Genomic DNA, 22200 nt, shown 5'->3' with positions numbered 1-22200 from the left:
TATAATAATAGACTGGCCAAGATTACACAGCAAGAGAAACTGAACACCAACAGACAGCCCGAAAGATTCTCCAAACGCTGGTATAAAAGTTGGACATCGAAATCTAAACTTAGGCTATAACTTTTAAAAAATAAGAAAATGCCTTTAAATAAGAAGAAAAAGAAGAAGAAGAAAAGAAGGAAAAGAAAAAGATTAATAAAAAAAAGCAGATAATAAAAGGATGCAAATAATTTTGATGATCAATAAACTTCCACAGAAAAAGCATCTTAAGAGGATGCAGTATTATTTAAAATACATTTTAAAAGCAGTAAATTTTGTCACAAATAGAATTTTAAAAATCCTTTATAATATTTCCATTACTTTTTTTGATTAAATTTAGGGGGAAATTAATTTATGAAGAGCCGTCCTCCCATTTGTGGTTGACGTTCGAGACATCAATCAATAGTTTCATCAAATATTCTAAAACCGTTCACCCTTAGTTAATGCAAATGTATAATGTTTACCTATTATTGACGATGCATAAGCTGGAAATTATAATCGCCTTTAATGGCAAGCTTTAGTAATGAAGACGGCTCAAAGCGATTTCCTGCAAAATCAAAATAGGAAAAAGATATTTATATTACATTAACGATCAAATAAACCACAAATGTATATGTAATAATAAAAATATGATATAATTCAACTAAAAAGGTATTGTGAAAAGCTTGGGCACATTTCTCAAAAAATTATAACATTGGATTACTACTAACAAGTCCTCGAGGAATATAGTTAGGAATAAGTTTTGAAGTATAAATATGTTTGTTGATATTTTAGCCACTTCAAATAAATAGCATAAATTAAGACCAAACGTTAAGGTCCACAGAAATTAAATCTAAAAATTATGATTTTTTTCAGTAAAGCAAAAATGCAAAAGTTATTGAATATTACTTCCAACCACTTTAAAAGTAAAGGCAAGTAGAAGTATTTTATTTCAGAATATATAACCGACAGAGTAACATACATATAGTAAAAATTTACTGCAAAGTACCAAAACCAAGGAGTAAGACAGGGAGACACCATATCTCCAAAACTATTTACTGCCGAACTTGAAGACATCTTTAAATCACTAAATTGGGAAACGAAGGGACTATCGATAAACGGAAAGTATTTAAACCATCTAAGATATGCAGATGACGTAGTACTAATAGCCGACAGCTGGAAAGAACTGAAGACGATGATCGATGGGCTTCATACGGAATCCATAAAAAAAGGACTGAAAATGAATCTAAGTAAAACTAAGCTAATGTCGAATAAAGATGATCAACCGACGATAACCATCCAAGGAACAAAAGTGGAACATGTAGAAGAATACATATATCTGGGTCAGAATATCAAGGTAAACAAAGAAAACCAAACTACCGAAATAAGCAGACGAGTAAGAATGGGATGGGCCGCATTTGGAAAACTCTCATACATAATGAAAGACAAAAAGATACCCCAAAACCTTCGAACCAAAGTGTTCGATTCTTGTATCCTTCCCGTTCTCACTTACGGAGCTCAAACCTGGACATTCACAAAAAAGAACATGGACAAGATTCGAAAAACTCAGCAAGCCATGGAACGACAGATGCTTGGTATCTCACTAATAGATCGGCAAACGAACGAAGCAATCCGGAACAAAACAAAAATAAAGGACGCCGCGAAACAAGCAGCTAAATTAAAATGGAAATGGGCTAGACACAACGAACGTCTCGAAGATGGTAGATGGAACAAAGAAGTCGGAAACTGGCGACCGTACGATGCGAAGAGACCAAGAGGAAGACCTCAAATGCGCTGGAGCGACGATATCAAAAAAGTCGCAGGACCAATGTGGAAACGCCTAGCACACAACAGGGATTAATGGCGAGAAATGGGAGAGGCCTTTATTCGACAATTCGGATAGAAAAAGGGCTATAAAAAAAAACCAAAATCGCACGGTCATAATAAATTACACAGCAATATCTATCTGATGGTATATAAGCATACTGTTATTTGTAATTGTGATCTTAACGATAGAACGTCCAGTGGCTTGTCCTGCCTATAGTTGACCAGAGGTTATGTCCTGCCAGAAGAACTCAACGATTTTTATATGATCTGTTCTTACAGCAGGACTTAAAAGATTTTGGTAGTACAAAGACATTTATTAGTTGCGTGCATATAAGTTTTAAGGTAATCTTTAAGGATTTTTAAGAACTAAATCATGTTAAATCTATTTAAAAAATAAAAGATACACTTGCCAACCGACTAAATGTTTGAGTAAACAAAAATAAACGGAAATAAAATGAAAATTTAAACAAACGTAAAAGTTATTGAGTACACAAAATATTGCGGATAGTATTGATTACACTTCTTTTATAATGAAAACTTAACGCTTTCTTTTGAACGAAATTCCATGTAAAATATGCTACGCGTTAGATCACATAAAACTATAACAATTATAAATTTGTTTATAGGGGGTTCAAAGAGGGTACTATGGGCTTGGAGGCAGGGTGAGCAAATAAATTGAAACGTTTGCGAACGGCTACTCGTGTTTTGGTTGGAGAGCTAGGTCATGGATAAGGATTCCTTTATTTGAGGGGACTGGGAGAACTAACTACAAAAAATAATCAAAAAATACTTACAGATATGTCCTGGGCAACACTAAACAAGAAGATTCCTAAACTATTTAAAATTAGGACAACATTTAAAAAAATTCTCTTGCTGCTTAGAAAGAAATGTTTTTTTTTCTAAATTTCCTAAAATTTTAAGGGTGAATATCTTTTTAAAAGAAATAATTTTAAACTCCAAGTTTAAAGAAAAAAAAATTTTTATTTTTATATTATATAAACAGTTATTACAAAAAAATATCTAAATTTATCAACAAACATTTCATTGAGTTGAATCTTCTAACGAAACAGAATTGAAACTATGGATATGTAACAAATGGTAGAAAAGGATATACTAACTGTCATATGTCAAAATGAACTTCCAAACTTTTTAGAATTATTAATTAAGTATCAAAAGTTCATTTTATTTAAAAGAAACTACAATATGAAAATGAGCTGGTACAAAAAAATTATTATTTATTTATAAACCGTTTAAATTGATATGAGAGAAAATCTTATTGTATTAACGATGAATTTTTATTTTATTTAGAAAAATTTACTAAAACTACTTGCTTCACTGGCTAATTATTTATCAAATTATTAAAAAAAGTTTGTTACCTTAGATTTTAATACAAAAACACTGTCTAACTACCTTCAAACAACTAAAACCTGACCCATGGGAGACACAAAATGGTGCTGGACAAATCATGGGAGAAATTAAATCAGATACCAAAACTAAACTTAAGGTTATCCTGAATTATAACAATATGTATTCTTTAAACTTGGTTGTTTTTTTTTCATTTAAAACCATGTCGGTCGTGACACAAGGACACAGCCCCAATAAACGATGATTAACTCATATTACAAATAATTATCATTTGTACATCATTTCTATTGCCGTTCCCAAGGCGAAAAACTCCATGGTTTTGTACAGAAATAAAGTAAAAATCTAAAGAGAAGGAGCAAGCTTACCTGAAATACATGTCAACCGAAATACACCAGGCTTACCATAATTACAAGACAAGAAGAAACGAAACACATGCACTTGTAAGAAAAATAAAAAATGATCACTGGAAACGCTTTTCAAAAAAAATGGACACGATTTTTATGGTCTGCAAAAGGAAATATGGCGCTGTATGAGGTCAAAGTAGGGAGATAAAGGAACTAATAGAACCAAAACATATAAAAAAGGATACATGAATTGACTACCTAAAAAAGCTCTATGCAGAGGAAGAACAAACAATGCTAGATCCGGAAACAGTAGAAATTACCACAAATGAAGAGCTTAATATAAATATATTATATAGAGACTTCGTAAAATACTTGAAAAACTGACAAACAGACAGGCAGCAGGTAAAAACAGGATGCCAAACAAATTACCGAAAAATTGTGGAGTAGAACTAACAGAATAATTAACAATTTATAAAACAAAATAAAATACCGGGATAATGGAGAAGGAGCGAACTAATTTTACTATTAAAAAAAAGAGATAAAAACAGCTAGAAAACTACAGAGGTATAAACTTGTTAAATACTACGCTAAAATTAACAACTAAAATTTTACAGGAACTTATTAATCAGAGAATAAGTTTAACAGATGAACAACAGGGCTTTCGTACTGGAAGATCCTGGAGAGATGCAAGATTCGTTATAAAGCAAATTACTGAAAAATCATTAGAGTATAATAATAGACCAGTATTTCTGTGTTTCAAGAAGAGCATTTGACAGAGTAAGATTCAAAGAAGTAATTTATCTTCTGTATAATAGAGAAGTTCTAAATATCATAAAAACTATTGAAAACATCTACCAAAACAACAAAATGAAAGTCAGATAGACAACTTACAAAACCTATTGAAATAGGCAGCGTAAGAAGACAAGGGCCTTGTAGCATCATAATCTTTCGAATAAAACAAGATTCAGCTTGTAGGTAAGCAATAGTCAATGTGTTTTGAATGTTAAAGTTCAAACGTTCCTTAAGTCTATATATCCCGAAACATAAAGGTACATCAATTTCATCATCAATACATAAACTTTCCATTTTATGCTTAAAGTAAACATTTACCAAAAAATCACCAGAATAGCTATTTCCTTATTACTAATTGCTAATAATCCTTATTAATAAAAAAATAATTTTGAATCGAAAAAGAAATTTTTATAATTTGTTTAAAAATTTTTCTAAATAAATAGGTTTTGGTGGAAAATTTTCGGTAGACGTTTAAACGTAGCATATTGGCATCATAGTCTATTTAATTGATTAACACAAGTTTGAGGTTGTGGGTATGAAATCGACCTTTTCCGACAAAAGCTACCCCTCTAGTATATGCTCATGCATGTTGTACGTCTTCTTCTTTTTACGTTGGCGTAAAGATGTTGGCTGGCTCAGATGTTGGCGATCAGCGTGGCTCTCCTGACTTTGGAACGTTCTCAGCTTTTTGAAATAAAGATATTATTTTTCTTTCTGGCCATCTTTCCAAATATCTTGCTTTGAACAATGCGTTGCAACAAGCCATATCCACTCATTTATTCATTCATTTCTTATAACATGGCCAAGATATTTTATTTTGCGCTCTTTGATTGTGTTAAGGCTGTTTTAGCAGTTCAAGCCAACTGCGATTTGAAATGGGCGTATCACTTACTTTTCTACACTGCTTACGCGAGACCATCTTTACTCAGTGCCGCCGGCCGACGGGTAGTTTAATGACAACAAATACATTATTCTCCATTCAAATTAGTTTTAACACGAACTAACTGACCGTACGTTCATGAGATTTGACGTCACGAAGGCGATAACGATGAAACTAAGCCCAATGATGAGTAACACGTTTCACTATTAGATTTCAGTATTTTTTAGCAATTTTCTTTAAAGTTGGAACACGCTTTTCTCGATTATTACTGGACACAGAAAGGTGAAACAAAAATCAACGATTACAGAAAAAAAAACTCTTTCGAGTGATGGGCGTAAAAAGTTTGGTTATAATAGAACGTTAAACAGTATATTCCAATTTTTCAACAGAAGTTTCAAAAAAATAAAAAAAGTAAAACCATCAGTTTAAAGGCAACATAATTTCGAATAACATGTCAAAATTTCGAGACATTTTGTCAGTAAATAACAGAGAAAATACTGTCCCTAGGTTTTGATGCACCGATAAAACAGCCTTAACAGTATTCACACTATCCACCCATGAAATTAGTAAGAAATATATGTACATACTCCTAATGTAGAAATTTATGTAGTGTATATATACCGGTCGCGGAACTCAGCGTGGCTCTAAATTAATAATTAAAAAGAAATGGGTTGATCAAGTTATGGATACAAACACTCTGGGATCTTTAAAATGCAGCCTTATGTTTAATTTAACGATTGCTACAGTTGGAAATATTAATTTTTTACTGTTTCGTGTTTTTTCAGATTTTAAATTGATTATAACTTAAAAACGATGAATTTTCGAGTAAAGGTACTATCTATCTTTTTTGTTTGGAATGGGCCACTTAACCTATTAAAATTTGTCCTGGATAAAAAAAATTTAAGTTGACAATTTGTCAAAAAAAAAATTGTTTAAACAATTTGTCTTGTAATTATGGTAAGCCTGGTGTATTTCGGTTGACATGTATTTCAGGTAAGCTTGCTCCTTCTCTTTAGATTTTTACTTTATTTCTGTACAAAACCATGGAGTTTTTCGCCTTGGGAACGGCAATAGAAATGATGTACAAATGATAATTATTTGTAATATGAGTTAATCATCGTTTATTGGGGCTGTGTCCTTGTGTCACGACCGACATGGTTTTAAATGAAAAAAAAACAACCAAGTTTAAAGAATACATATTGTTATAATTCAGGATAACCTTAAGTTTAGTTTTGGTATCTGATTTAATTTCTCCCATGATTTGTCCAGCACCATTTTGTGTCTCCCATGGGTCAGGTTTTAGTTGTTTGAAGGTAGTTAGACAGTGTTTTTGTATTAAAATCTAAGGTAACAAACTTTTTTTAATAATTTGATAAATAATTAGCCAGTGAAGCAAGTAGTTTTAGTAAATTTTTCTAAATAAAATAAAAATTCATCGTTAATACAATAAGATTTTCTCTCATATCAATTTAAACGGTTTATAAATAAATAATAATTTTTTTGTACCAGCTCATTTTCATATTGTAGTTTCGGTAGACGTTTAAACGTAGCATATTGGCATCATAGTCTATTTAATTGATTAACACAAGTTTGAGGTTGTGGGTATGAAATCGACCTTTTCCGACAAAAGCTACCCCTCTAGTATATGCTCATGCATGTTGTACGTCTTCTTCTTTTTACGTTGGCGTAAAGATGTTGGCTGGCTCAGATGTTGGCGATCAGCGTGGCTCTCCTGACTTTGGAACGTTCTCAGCTTTTTGAAATAAAGATATTATTTTTCTTTCTGGCCATCTTTCCAAATATCTTGCTTTGAACAATGCGTTGCAACAAGCCATATCCACTCATTTATTCATTCATTTCTTATAACATGGCCAAGATATTTTATTTTGCGCTCTTTGATTGTGTTAAGGCTGTTTTAGCAGTTCAAGCCAACTGCGATTTGAAATGGGCGTATCACTTACTTTTCTACACTGCTTACGCGAGACCATCTTTACTCAGTGCCGCCGGCCGACGGGTAGTTTAATGACAACAAATACATTATTCTCCATTCAAATTAGTTTTAACACGAACTAACTGACCGTACGTTCATGAGATTTGACGTCACGAAGGCGATAACGATGAAACTAAGCCCAATGATGAGTAACACGTTTCACTATTAGATTTCAGTATTTTTTAGCAATTTTCTTTAAAGTTGGAACACGCTTTTCTCGATTATTACTGGACACAGAAAGGTGAAACAAAAATCAACGATTACAGAAAAAAAAACTCTTTCGAGTGATGGGCGTAAAAAGTTTGGTTATAATAGAACGTTAAACAGTATATTCCAATTTTTCAACAGAAGTTTCAAAAAAATAAAAAAAGTAAAACCATCAGTTTAAAGGCAACATAATTTCGAATAACATGTCAAAATTTCGAGACATTTTGTCAGTAAATAACAGAGAAAATACTGTCCCTAGGTTTTGATGCACCGATAAAACAGCCTTAACAGTATTCACACTATCCACCCATGAAATTAGTAAGAAATATATGTACATACTCCTAATGTAGAAATTTATGTAGTGTATATATACCGGTCGCGGAACTCAGCGTGGCTCTAAATTAATAATTAAAAAGAAATGGGTTGATCAAGTTATGGATACAAACACTCTGGGATCTTTAAAATGCAGCCTTATGTTTAATTTAACGATTGCTACAGTTGGAAATATTAATTTTTTACTGTTTCGTGTTTTTTCAGATTTTAAATTGATTATAACTTAAAAACGATGAATTTTCGAGTAAAGGTACTATCTATCTTTTTTGTTTGGAATGGGCCACTTAACCTATTAAAATTTGTCCTGGATAAAAAAAATTTAAGTTGACAATTTGTCAAAAAAAAAATTGTTTAAACAATTTTTGACCATCAATTTCTCTGGACAACATGCACTTTTGTTATAAGGGGACTATTTCAAGTAAGATTGTGCAAAAATATATAATGAGAATATTTTTCCTATCCAGTGCGCCAATACTACCCGAAGTACTTATTATGATGTTATTATTTAATAATCAATTTTATCGTATTAAAATTCGAAAAAAAACATATTTGTTAGATTTGAAACACAATCAATTATCAACAATAACCGTAATGCATTTTCAGAAATACGCATAGATTCTATTCTAACATTACTCGCTTGCAGTTTTATTAAATTTGTAAAGTTTCTAACTGAAACAGCCAATTAGAGAAATGGTAAGTTTTTCCGAATCACCCTATTTATCAAAATCCCATTAGGACCAGCCAACTACCGATCCGCTTCCGCGTTTTTCCTTCTTTCCGGCATTTTTCCATTTTTCATTTGAAAATTTACCGCAAGAAAACTCCCACATCCCCAGGGGAGAAGAGCAGAAAGATAGATACGATCAAGTGGGTGCAAGTGACAGTTTTTCTCTAAAACAAAACCTCATTATATCGTGACTAAATCTAGATGCACTCGCTTTCATTATCCCGGACTGTCAGTCAGCGCCAGTCCATATTTCATCTCACGCCAGCTTCAGGTTTAGGTCTCCTTGGGGACACCAGTCAAGACGAAGCGATAATGCATCACAGGGCTGGAGTGAGATAGAACAGACTCTCGTACATCGAATGACCGCGGAAAATATTTATTATCTAAAATTATCTGGTTAGGTTTATCCATATGTTTTGTTCGGCAATCAAACGAACATATTAAAGTTTTAATTGTCATATAAACTACTAACAAGATCATCGCAATAGTTTTTTAAAGCGACTAAAGGAAACCTATTTAACAAGTTGACTGCAATTATTTATTGACTTTTCAATCTCCACTTCGGAAATCGTTTTCAAAATACAAACATTACTAAATTAAACAATTTTGTTTTTTGTTACTTGGTGAAAAATTCTTCTATCTGACTTATTTATATTAATAATTTAGATATATTTAGATATAAATGAGTTGCGTTCCTGGGATGACTTTATTATAAGATAGTTCATTCGATTACATGAAATCAACTTTAACTTGTGAATATCTGTCAGAAAAAATCATATTGTGTAATTCGTCTTTAAAAAGGAAATTATAATTCTAAAAGTTCTTATAATGATATTGAGATTGGGATTGTTAGGTGACTATCCCATTAATATACTAACAAAAGTGTACTGCAAGTTCACAAGGAAAATAAAATTATAATAGTTAGGTACATACCATTAACCACAAAAGTTTTATTTAAAAATCCTTTATAAAAGATATTTAATTAAAAAAGACCCTTTCGGGCTACATCACAGAACGTTTTCGGACTAAAAAGTCATCGTCAGTGACTTCCAATAGGGTTTATGATGACTTCCAATAGGGGTATTACGTTGCCATTCAAGGTATCTGTTAAATACTTTAACATCACCATATATTTGCAACAATAATGCAACAAAATTTTGTAACTTTTTAATGTTTTTTACTCAAATATTCAGTGGCTTGAATCATGTATAACTGGTAATAATATATTAATGATGGGCTTGTTAATCTGAAAACGTTCTCTGATGTAGCTCGAAAGGTTGTTTTTAATTATATTCTTTTTATAGGATTAGGATAAAGAATTAAAAAAAAAAAATTATACTGCAAGTAGTAAATAACTTGTTTAGATATGGGAAACGGTCACATACTATATTAATTATTTATTCATTGCCAGTAAAAAAAAGTAATTTGTAACATCTGTAATAAAGAGTAAGAAAGCAAAGAAAGTAGTAGGATCAGCTTAGATTTTCATTTTTTGTCATTTTTTCATTATACGAAGTGTTTGCGTCGTTCCTAGACACGCTTATTCAACGATTTTCTTTATTCATGACCCTACAACTACTAATTTCCTATTGTCTACGATTCGCTCAGAATTTCAGAAACGATTCAGATTCGGAAACCTTTCAGTATTCATTTTCTCAAAAAAAAATTGTAGAAAAAGAGTGTGGAAGGTTAAAATAGGCCTCTGTACCTTTTGAACAAAAGTTCCCGCTTCTGTTGCCCTCTAAAAGACTTCCTAGTAAAACTTATATTTAAAAGGGAGCATATTAGATTGTATCATGCTGGTCCACAATGTACAAACTCCAATTTCAGGTAGCAATATTATCCTCCAGATGCTCTGCGCGAGATCAAGAGAATTATCCATAACTGTAAAACGTGCTCCAGAGGGCTCAACCAGCATTTAGTTAATTGTAGGCTTGCCAACAGAACGTCTAGTTTGTTTTCAATCATTTATAAATAAGGACAGACCTAGGTGGACCATAATATCTCAAAACCTTAAGCCTTCGTAATGCCCTATAAAAAAATGTTATATCCTTTTATTTATCTGAATGGTTACTCGAGCCTGTCACATTGAACCTGTCATATTTTCTGATAATACCACCAACTTTCTTGGCTTAAAAAATCAATAGAAGGAGTTGCACAATTTTTAAACAATAGGGATATACAAGCTTTAATTAAGGATTTTCTGGCCTTTTCAGAGATCACTTGAAAATTTATTCCTTCTCACGCCCCTCATCATAGTGGAATCTGGAACTGCTTATCTAAGAGATGGCTTATTGGCATTCTATTGCTTACTTTCGAAGAATTCTACACGGTATTGACCCAAATAGAGACTGTTCTCACTTCTCGTCCCTGTGTGCCATGTTCAATCAGCCTGGGGATATGTCAGTCCTTATATCTGGACTTTTGTATTGGGTAAACCCCTCACTTTTTTTCCAGAAGCCAATATATAAGTAATATATCATGATCTAAATCAAACTGATGAGAAAATTGTGCAAGAATCCAACAAGTCTTCTAGCGAAGATGGAGTACAGATTATTTGAATAGGTTACAAAACCGTCATAAATGGCTCACATCAAATAAGAATGTTCAAGCAGATGGTCTTGACATTTGGAAAAAAGATAACACACCACCTTTATATTGACCACTTGCTAGAGTGATAAAGGTCTTTCATGGCAGAAATTATAAGGTCCGAATTGTTAAACTTAAAACTAAGGATAGAATCTTCAGTCGCCCTATCACCAAATTGTGTCCATTATCAGAAGAGTATTCTTTATAAATATGTTGTAAGGATCACTTTTTATATTTTATAGTACTATTTTGCATATTGTATAAATTTTGTTAGGTTATACCATTGCATTATTTTGTTTAGTATGTATCAGTAGTTCTTGTTTTATGTTTAGGTAATAGTTTAAGGTTTTAGCACTACATCATCACCCATATATTAGGATAATCGTTTTATTAATTTACCCATTTATCTCCATTTTTTTAAGCAATGCTTTAAGGCCGGCAGTATGTTGGAAAACCAACTATTAACTTATAGATTTTTACTATTTTATATGAAATTATCGCCACCCCTGAAAGGTTTCAGATGCCCGAATGCTTTATGTTATCAACGACCGCTCTTCATATGTACTGCATAAGAGAAATGTCTTTAATTTACCAAGTGTTTAGTCATTGTGTATTAGTTTAATAAATCAGTAAGTACAAGTGTATAGTTTAATTCCACAAGATGGAAACTCATTGAGCACTATGTTCTTCAATTTAATCATGGATGAAATCATTAAAAACAAAGGAAGGGGATACAGAATGGGAAACAAGGAAGTAAAAATACTCTGTTACGCAGACGACGCAATATTGATAGACCAAGATGAAGATAGTCTGCAAAGACTGGTTCAGGGATTTAACATAAGAGCAAAAAAATTTAATATGATACTCTCATCTCCGAAAACGAAAACAATAGTTATCAGCAAGGAACCAATCATCTATAAAATAGAAATTGATGGCATAAGTATTGAACAAATAATGAAAATAAAATAACTTAGAATTACACTGTCTAGCTATGGAGATCTGGACAAAGAAGTGAGAGAACAAGTGCAAAAAGCAGGATGGCATAGACTGGCAGGATGCTTTAATAACACTATATGGCAAAAGGGACACAGTAACACTGAGATGAAGTTATGAATTTATAAAGCCAGTGTAAGACCAATAATAAGATATGCATTAGAAACAAGACCCGACAAAACTACAACACAAAGGCTACTGGAAACGGCAGAGATGAGAGTACTGAGAAGAATTGCAGGAAATACGTTGAGAGAACGATAGGGAAATGAAGACATTAGAAGAAAATGTACAGTGTATAAACAAATGGACACTTAATAGAAAAAAATGGAATAACCACATAAGCAGAATGGGGAAAGCCCATGTCGTCAAAATAGCAAGAGATAAATCACCAATCGGCAGAAGAAGTAGAAGAAGAAAGATGGAGTGACAACCTCCAACCTTCCATAGAGGTACTAATTCGTCAATGAACAAGCAGAATTGCTCATAAAGAGAAAGGAAAAAAAGAAGAAGATGCAAAATATAGAATCAGCAACCAACCAATTTGCCAGCTCGTCCAAAGATTTAACGCCGAACATTAGATTCTTGGACGCACACCCGCTTTTTGTCTAAAACAAAAGGGTTTTTTAAAGTCATTTCTGTAACATAGTACGTCAGCCACACCACCCTTAACATATTTAACATTTTGTTTATCCGGTAAACCGGTAAACCAAAAAAATACATGGTTTTTGTTAAACACCTATAAAATGGGAAGAAATATACAGCAGAATTAAGATCTCACATTAGTAAAGAAAAACGTTTAATAACTGTCCTTTGTGAAGGTGGAAGGTCAGATTTAAACCAAGTTTATTTACATTACTGTCTGCTCTGATCTTAAAACGTCCTAAATTTAAATTGGTCATAAATAATATTTCCCTAATACACAATTGAACCAAAACTTTACGTGATTCTGAAAATCATTAAACATTAATATTCTCAAAAAATAATTGCTTTAAATGCTGAAAATATGTCGTTGTTATAGTTTTTGTCATATTTCATGACAGATTTTCTGAGAAAAATATCCTACAATGTCCGTAAATAGATAGTAGATCCGTATATTAGATTAAAAATTGTTGTTTCCACAAGGGTTATAGAATAATTCGATGAGGCGTTCGGACGTTCGGTTTTCGCTTAAAGCTGGGCGGCTGTACCCTTACCCATTACTTATTAACGTGAAGATAATGCTAAACAATTTTGTCTAAATTCCTTATGAAAATATACCAAGCATGGTAATGCTCCAATCAACCGCATTTTTATACAGACTTGTGTAGTCAAGAAAGTTGTAAAAATACGTATACCAGCACGCAAACCACCTGGGTTTGCGAGTGGAGCAGTGAAATCAGTTTTAACTTGACACTGAGCGTCAAAACACAACGGTTCGAATTACACAAAGATGTAAATTTTGATTAAAAAAATATCTTTGTCGTTATTAGTATTCACTCAAGGTACCGTAGTTTTTCGGACACAATAAGATTTTTTGTAAAGATAATGAAACCGACTTTACTCAGTAACAAGGCAATTAATCAACAGAGTAAAAAGCTTTCGATACTAACGGTAACTGCATTATTGCACTCTGTCCTATTAACATGGCAAAAGGTTTAGGTGGATTGAGCTATGAGGCTTTTATAGTCCTAGTTATGTAGTTTTGAATAATAAATACGTAGATTCCGAAATTATATTTAATTTTATCAGTTATATTAGGATATTTCAAAATAATAAAGCTTTTTATATAATATAAAGATTTAAGTTAGGACATTCATTTATATAATTTTTGTTGTATAAATTACATTTAAATAACACTTAAATATACAGTATGATGGAAAAGTATGGAATAAATTCATATATATATATATATATATATATATATATATATATATATATATATAAGAAAGACTCTAATGTGTATCAATTGTTTCGCCGAACGTTTTCGCCAAAGAGAATTAATTTGGCTTCTTCAGGGCTAAAAGAGAATAAATTATAATTAGCTACCATATATTATCTATTAAAACATTATTGATCTTACCGTAACTTAGAATTGTAGAGTTAGAATATTAAATCATCCTGGCCATTAGCCAAACATGTCCATTCCACTGGTCATCTCATGGACTATACTAACAGCACAATTCTCCACCGTGAGAACAATAAATCTAAAAGAGAGTTCATTGAAATGTCTTATATTTTCCTTAACGACTTCTCCATTAATGTTAAGAGTGACATCAAGAATCTAAGCGATATATACCACCTGTTACTTAAATCAGATACCAAGAACAATACTATATCACAGATAACTAACTTGACTGATATATCCATTAACAACTAACATACCTTTATAATTAATTTTCATTAACAAAAAATATATAACATTCCCTTGCTTTTCTTAGATACATCTCAATAAGATGCAATAATACACGAACAATATAATATAATTAAATAAAGAAAATCAAAATAATATTTCCCTTTACTGGGATTTAAATTCGTTCGTTTTATACCAATGAACCTTAACGACATAAAGATTCATACGAACTAATGAAGTTGTCAGCGCTTGCGTTCTGGCTAAAACAGAACCTCACTTTTAACTATCTAAAAATCAACAATTTAGTTATTGCCGACAATTCAAAGAATTACCTCCTTTTAAATGTAGTTACATTGGGTTTTTCGATTAACCTTGGGTAAGCCTTTACGTGTCAAGTTCAAAGCTACCATACATTTCAAACCTTAAAAAAAACTTTTTTTGCACATAGTAACAAAAAACACCACTATGTTACTAGCAAAGTTTTTTAATATTCTAACTCTACAATTCTAAGTTACGGTAAGATCAATAATGTTTTAATAGATAATATATGGTAGCTAATTATAATTTATTCTCTTTCAGCCCTGAAGAAGCCAAATTAATTCTCTTTGGCGAAAACGTTCGGCGAAACAATTGATACACATTAGAGTCTTTCTTGCAGATTTCCCCAATATTTAAGAGTTTACTATATATATATATATATATATATATATATATATATATATATATATATATATATATGTGTGTGTGTTGGACATTACGTCATCAGTGTCGGCGTAATGACGTAAGTAGATACTCTATACCAATCCTGGTGCAAAATGTGGTGGGAGAAACCGGTTTTATTCAAGGTCAATCAAGTTCAAGGTCACGCGAAGGTTGCGTGGAGGTTAAGGTTACTGAAAGGTCAAATCCAAGGTCACGTGAAGGTAGAGGTCACGCAAAAGGTCAAATTCAAGGTCACGCAAAAGGTTAAGGTCACGCGAAGGTTACGTTCAAAGTCACGTGGAGCTTAAGGTTACTCAAAGGTCAAATCCAAGGTCACGTAAAGGTAGAGGTCACGCAAAAGGTCAAGTTCAAGGTCATGCAAAAGGTCAAGGTCACTCGAAGGTTACGTTCAAAGTCACGTGGAGGTTAAGGTTACTCAAAGGTCAAATCCAAGGTCACGTGAAGGTAGAGGTCACGCAAAAGGTCAAGTTCAAGGTCAAGTTCAAGATCACCCAAAGGTCAAGTTTAAGGTCACGTAAATGAGATTAAAGATCGTGTAATGATCAAGTTCAAGGTCACAGTGACAGTCAAGGTTAGGATAGGATATTAGTATAATAAAAACTATTATTAAAAAATAATTATTTATTAACTATTTATTACACTGTTATACATATTTCTTAAATTTTCAAGCGCAGACTTACATAAATGACAACTGGATTGCGCCGGTGCTGTACCTTCAATTTCTGTTCTCCACTCGGGACGATTAAAATGTACAAAACATGGTAGACGAGTCTGAACTTCAAAATCTTGAACTGCTTTTGTGGGTAATTTATACCAAGATCGAAGTAATTCCAACGGTTCCACACATTTTCTAAAGTATGGTAGGGTAAAGTTTTCTAATTCTGCTTCAGTAAACTTGTACAAAGGTTTTTGCGGATGTTGAGCCATTAATTTTGCTTTGTGACAACACTCCATTGCTATTAACCTGTTAATGTTCTTAAACATCAAACTTACTTTTTATTTATGTAAATCAAGGTCACCTCTACTCAGCAACTAAGGCATGCGCAGTGTTTAAAATGTAAACTACATAAATTGAGGATTTTAAAAGCGATCCTTAGTAACATTTAGTTCGTCGTAATATAAGTTAAACAGTAAATAATTTTCAGAAATTTAGTAAAATTTTGTTCGTCGTGAGATTAGAAAGGTAATAAATATTTTTCAATCAATATTGTTGCTAACATTATCAATTTTTAGAATTTAGTCATGGATGCATGTTTAGATGGTACAAAAACTCTCAACGTAGCTGAAGCTGTCCGAAATTTGCAATGGGTTTTGAATGAAAAGGCATACGATTTTGAATACGAAGCCGAGCGAGCTACCATAAGAATGAGAAGATATACGGTAGAAGATTGTAATAAAAAATCAGCAACATATTACACGGGAGCGAGAATCTGCGAAGATTATTTATCTAATAAAATATGCATGTGTTGCTTTTTAAAAAAAATTAAAAATCTAGGGCTGACTGATTTTTTACATCAACACAAAGATGTTCTACCTAAACATTGTTTTGAAGATGAAGGGGTAGATACTGTAAATACATGTAAATACAATAAATAAATAATATATTTTATTTTGTAGTTTTCATTTCAACACAACAAAGCATTTAAACAAGAATTGGAGGAATTTATGAAAAAAATTAAAGAACTAAAAGAAAAAATAAAACAATTCGAAGACAAGCAAGTAATGTTTAAATCATTTAGTAAACTACACTTAAGTAAATTTCACAGAAAAATTAAACCGTATACTATGTAATTTTTGTATTAATAAATGATTTTAATGCCAATTGATTGTTTGTTTTACAATATTTATAACTAAGAAATAAAACAAAAATAATGTAATATATATTTTTATTTTTGCATTAAAAAAGTATTATACAACCAAAATACATTAGATAAAGCACAAATACATTTTTTACTATTATGATAAAAACAAGCAGGTTCCTTAACTTCTAATGATGGTTGTTCATCCAATTCGTATAAAGGAACAGCAATGTATTTTTTTAAATAATTTTTCTTTTCCAACCCTTTGACGTAAACTGCATCAGCGTTTTGTGTAATATCCTTTAAAATATTTGCAAAATGATAAAGGGGTGTAAAACCAAAATTCCAATCAATGCAGTGATGATTTCTTGTTAACCAAGTTGCCTGTCTGTGTAAATCGGAAGACAACATTCTAATAGGAAACGGAGACTTGAATACATAATGACAAATTTGTGTTCCATTAAAAGCAGCAAGTTCTTTCACTACAAATTTATTATTTTCTATTTTAAACCCTTGAACGTCTATTACCAGATTCATTTTAACAACTAACATTTTGACTATGATACAGACCTTTTATTGCTGTCTCACAATTTTAGTTAAAGGATTATAAGAGAATTCTTTTTCATGCAATATTAAGCAATAAGCGGAAACATTGTTTCCTACAGATTTATTAGTTTCAAATTCTATTCTCAAAACAACAGAGCCACTTTGAATTATTTCTTTTTGTCTTGAACAATCAGTATGCACTATAGGAGCATTCTTTTTAAATTCTTCTGGACTGAATATTGGTTGATTAGTTTGAATATGATAATAAGATTCTTGGAAATTAGCAAACATCTCATACAACGTTGCAAAACGGTTGGTGTCAAAATCTAAGTTGAGATCTTGATAAGGATATCGCTCCGAATTAAGAAACATACGGATATTTGTTAGATTGCAGTGATCAAATTTACTCATATCTTTCAGCATTTTTCCTTTTCGACCATCATGGAAAGCTACTACAATGTGTCGAGGACTTTCTAGCTTTGTAGTTGTTTTTACTGGCCAAGTATGACGTGTTGAATTATTTAAAGTGGGATACTCAACCAATTCCCAACTTCTAAATTTAATAGGTAGTTCTATGTTACTACGAACTATTTTGTTTAATCGCAATTGTTCGCTAATATTGGGTAAAATATGAGGTACATTCCAATATAGTTTATTAATTGCAATTTTTGGTTTTTCTGTTTCATCTGTAGCAATAATAGCATCAATATCATCTTTATCTCGTATTAAGACTAATTCTTGTCTCATGTTTATTATAATTTTTTGAAAATCTTCGAAAAATCCGGACCAAATTTTTAACGGTATGCATACGTTAAAATTGCCATGATTATCAATTACCAGTTTATCACCTTTTGGAAACCATCCAGCATTTTGTAAGAGTTTACTCTGATTTTCATTAAGAGACAAATAATTTTTCAAAGTCGAAATTAAACCAATATTTCGTACAGAATCAATTATAACACCATTTAACTCATACCTTAATTCTCTAAATAAATATGATATACCGTTATTAATAAATTGAAATTTTGTTGGAACTTGATTTTTATCGGTTAACATTTGACCTTCAATGTAAATATAACTGTTACATGGTAAAGTATAGGCGTCTAGATCTTGGATAGGAATTCTAATTTCATCATTATAGTTTAAATTTGATGTATATGGTTGATAAGTGTGATACTGATAATCTTCAATAGTTGTATCGCTAAAAGGTTGACCCAACACATGTAACATTTCCATTATATTAAAACTTGATAACCAAGTGATTTCAAAAATTTACGATTTTTAGATGTTAACAGCTTAGATGTTATCCTTCTACTAATTGTTTTAATGAGATGACGTCTTTTATAGGAATGTTTGGGATAATTACTTTGATGAAACCGCAAAACCATTTTACTCAATTTTTCTAAGATGTAGCCGAATAGTAATTGTCTCTTTATTAAAATTAACTAAATTTCCTTGTTGATCTAAAACACGAACAGTTATGTTGCTTATCGTCTTGTTGCTTACAGGATAATACAAGATGGTTAACGGTTGCTCGACTATTTTATACCCATTAGGAACTTGAGGAAAAAATTGATGAATAATATGCACAGCCTTTCCATTTAAGAAAGATCCAACAGCAATATTACAATCAATACAGATAGTATTAACTTTTAAAATATTTACCACATTCGTGGATATATGAAGTTTATTTGGTGTTAGTTTAACTCTTTCGAAACCTAGTAAACTTCCTATAGAATTATCAACATCAAAATTAATCCAATCACTACTTTTAATGCTAATTCTATTTGTATTTATATCGGGTTTCATACTAATTATGCTAGCGGTTTGAATCATTTCATTTTTAATAATTTTAATAATATCATCAACTTCGTAGGCACCTACAGGAATTTTAAAGGTAAATTCGCTGTTTTTACCCCACACAAAAACATTATTATGAATATCGACATTTGGAATACTGTTAAAAGTGTCAAAATTTGCAACACCAATTTCATAATTGAAATTCTCATCAAGATAAATCGGAGGATTGTAATCATCACTGAGAATTGATGATTCTCCAGTAAGGGTGAATGTGACTGACATGCTGGTTCAAGTATAAATGATGCTCAATGATTAATTATAGTAATTAAATAAAAATCTTAAACAGTTTTGACCACAATTAAAAGAATTAAAATTTTGAATGACATCATAGTTATATACTATAGTAACGTTTCCATTACTTTTAAAATATCGTACTAATTCAGTAGGAGGAGGTAAATTTCCATAACTATCAAAATAAGTAATAATTGTATCTTGTTTAGCATATGCAGTCCAATGTGTACCATTTCCGTCTTTCGTATCGTGGTTTACTATACCTGATTCATGTTTTCGTATTACATGAGGTACAGAATCACGCATAAAAACTCCACGAAAATGAGGAATATGTAACAAACCAGCATATTTAACAAGATCTACATTAGTCATTGCTCGTTTAGGTAGCTTTACCGGGAGTTTCTTGAATACGGCTTTAAACGGAAACCTTTGCCGCGACGTTTTATTCCGTAACCTTTGTATGGTCTTAAATAAAACCCCGCTCCTTTTTTTGCCGTTTGTTCCATTACCAAATTATGCCTTTGTTGTTCAGCAAGTTTTTCACGGTCAGCTTTGGCATCATTAACCGCTTTGGCAATTCCAGCTGCACCTCCCCCAACAGCTCCTAACGCTCCGAGCAATGGTAACAACAAAGGTAAAAAACCACCTTTCTTGGGAGCTCGAATAATGCGTTTTCTTTTTTTTTTCAATGCACCTCCTTTTTTTGGTTTTTTAGAAAATCCCATACCCAATTTACGTTTACCTTTCATTGCTGTCGTTACAAACCAAGCTGCAATCTTTTCACCTAGCTTAGCGTCCTTTGATTTTACCCGTTCCCACGCTTTATTTTCCAAAATTTTATCTGCTTCGTGTCTTTCACTTAAATTTTTATGTTGTGAATACGCAATGTCGTGTGTTTTACACGCAGCGTCTAATGCGTTAATTCCTTCGTCCCCTCTCTCTAATCTTTGATGCAAGTGAGTTCCAGGACCACAAAATTGATATCCAGGTATATGTGCTTCGAATGGAAGTTTGTTAATGAGACTGTTGACTAATCCTTTTCCTAGTCGACGTGTTTTCACTTTCGCACGTTTTACCATTATGGTACTTATATATATATTACAACCTATTTATACTATCAGTTATCACTTGAACGTTATGAAGATCATTCAACAAAAGAATCGTTTACCTATTGAAAATCATGATAATAACGATGCATTTAAAACGGGAAAACATGGTTGTTTGTTTGGAGGTGATTCTAAAAGAGGTCTTATTGTTGGGGCTAGTGGTTCAGGAAAAACCAATGCTATGTTATCTTTAATTGATCATCCTAATGGTTTAAGATTTGAAAATATCTATGTGTATTCTAAAAGTTTACATCAACCAAAATATGCATATTTGCGAACTTTAATTAGTCCGATTAAAGAAATAGGTTATGAGGAATATGGTAATGTAGATGACATCATTGCTCCAGAAGATATAAAAAATAATTCTGTTATTATATTTGATGATGTAGGTTCATGCAATCAAAAAATTATTCAAAGTTACTACTGCTTTGGTCGTCATAGATCCACAGATGCTTTTTATTTATGTCAAACCTATTCAGCAATACCTAAACAACTCATTAGAGATAATGCAAATTTTCTAATAATTTTTAAACAAGATATGACAAATTTAAAACATATATATGATGATCATGTGAATATTGATATGTCCTTTCAAGATTTTAAAAATGTGTGTTCTCACTGTTGGAAAGATAAATTTGGTTTTCTAACCATTGACAAAGATTGTCAATTATCGTCTGGTCGATATAGAAAAGGCTTTGATGCGTATATTAGTATATAAGCTTTATAATTTACTTATATTTCCTCAGTTATAATGGATCCTCAGCTTGCTAAACAACTAATTAAAGGTAGGCAAGCTTTGAAGCAAAAATATAAACGTTTAAAAAGTGGTATAACTGATTCACAAATACAGTTGGAAAAAAACTATACACCCATTACTAAACCGATTAAAGAATTGCTTACCGCATTGGAAACAAAACAACCATCTGTTAAACAAGAAATTATTACACCACAATCAGAAAAAGAACTTCTTGGAAGTAAAAACTTAAGTCCTATTAAGAGAGATCCATCCACCTTTAGAAAAATAGCATTTTTGACACCACCACCTCAACTAAGCAGCACACAATTAGGATCCAGCACTCGCCCTACAGAACCCACTAATTTGATTGAAACACCTTATGAATCCAGAACACAATTGAATGAATTTATAGATGATACTATTTCACAATTTTATCAAACCGATCCTGAAGTATCGCATGATTATTTTGATCAATTTACAGCACCACTTCCAAGAGATTTTATTGAAGGAATGGTGCGTGATGTGACAGGAAAATATGATCATATTTTGGGTATATTCTACGATCCTAAAGAAAAAAAGTTTTTCATTGGAGATTCAGAGATTTACTTTGATGGGTCTACTATTGGAATAAAAGGAGTGAGTTATCCTGGTACTCTCGGAATTTATGAGTTGTTATTTTTAAAAAAACCTGTTACGTATACTGAGCAAGACATAAGCTACTATGTTGATATTATAGAACGGACTAATGCTTACCGTAGGAATAATAATAGGGCTTTACCTATTCGTACATTTCCAAACGATATAA

At 31.8% G+C, this 22200-nt stretch overlaps 1 protein-coding gene across 1 annotated transcript; it reads right to left on the bottom strand.

The window, feature by feature from the left end:
- Positions 1–17489: 17489 nt before the first annotated feature.
- Positions 17490–18698, bottom strand: LOC140438678 (uncharacterized). Its single transcript, XM_072528324.1, has one exon. It carries the CDS (start codon positions 18696–18698, stop codon positions 17490–17492), a length of 1209 nt encoding a protein of 402 aa, XP_072384425.1.
- Between the last annotated feature and the right edge of the window lie 3502 nt (positions 18699–22200).

This window comes from Diabrotica undecimpunctata, chromosome 4, assembly GCF_040954645.1.
Source record: "Diabrotica undecimpunctata isolate CICGRU chromosome 4, icDiaUnde3, whole genome shotgun sequence".
NCBI lineage: Eukaryota > Metazoa > Arthropoda > Insecta > Coleoptera > Chrysomelidae > Diabrotica > Diabrotica undecimpunctata.
Note: the sequence above shows the minus strand (reverse complement) of the source record. Positions and strands in the feature narration are given on the sequence as shown.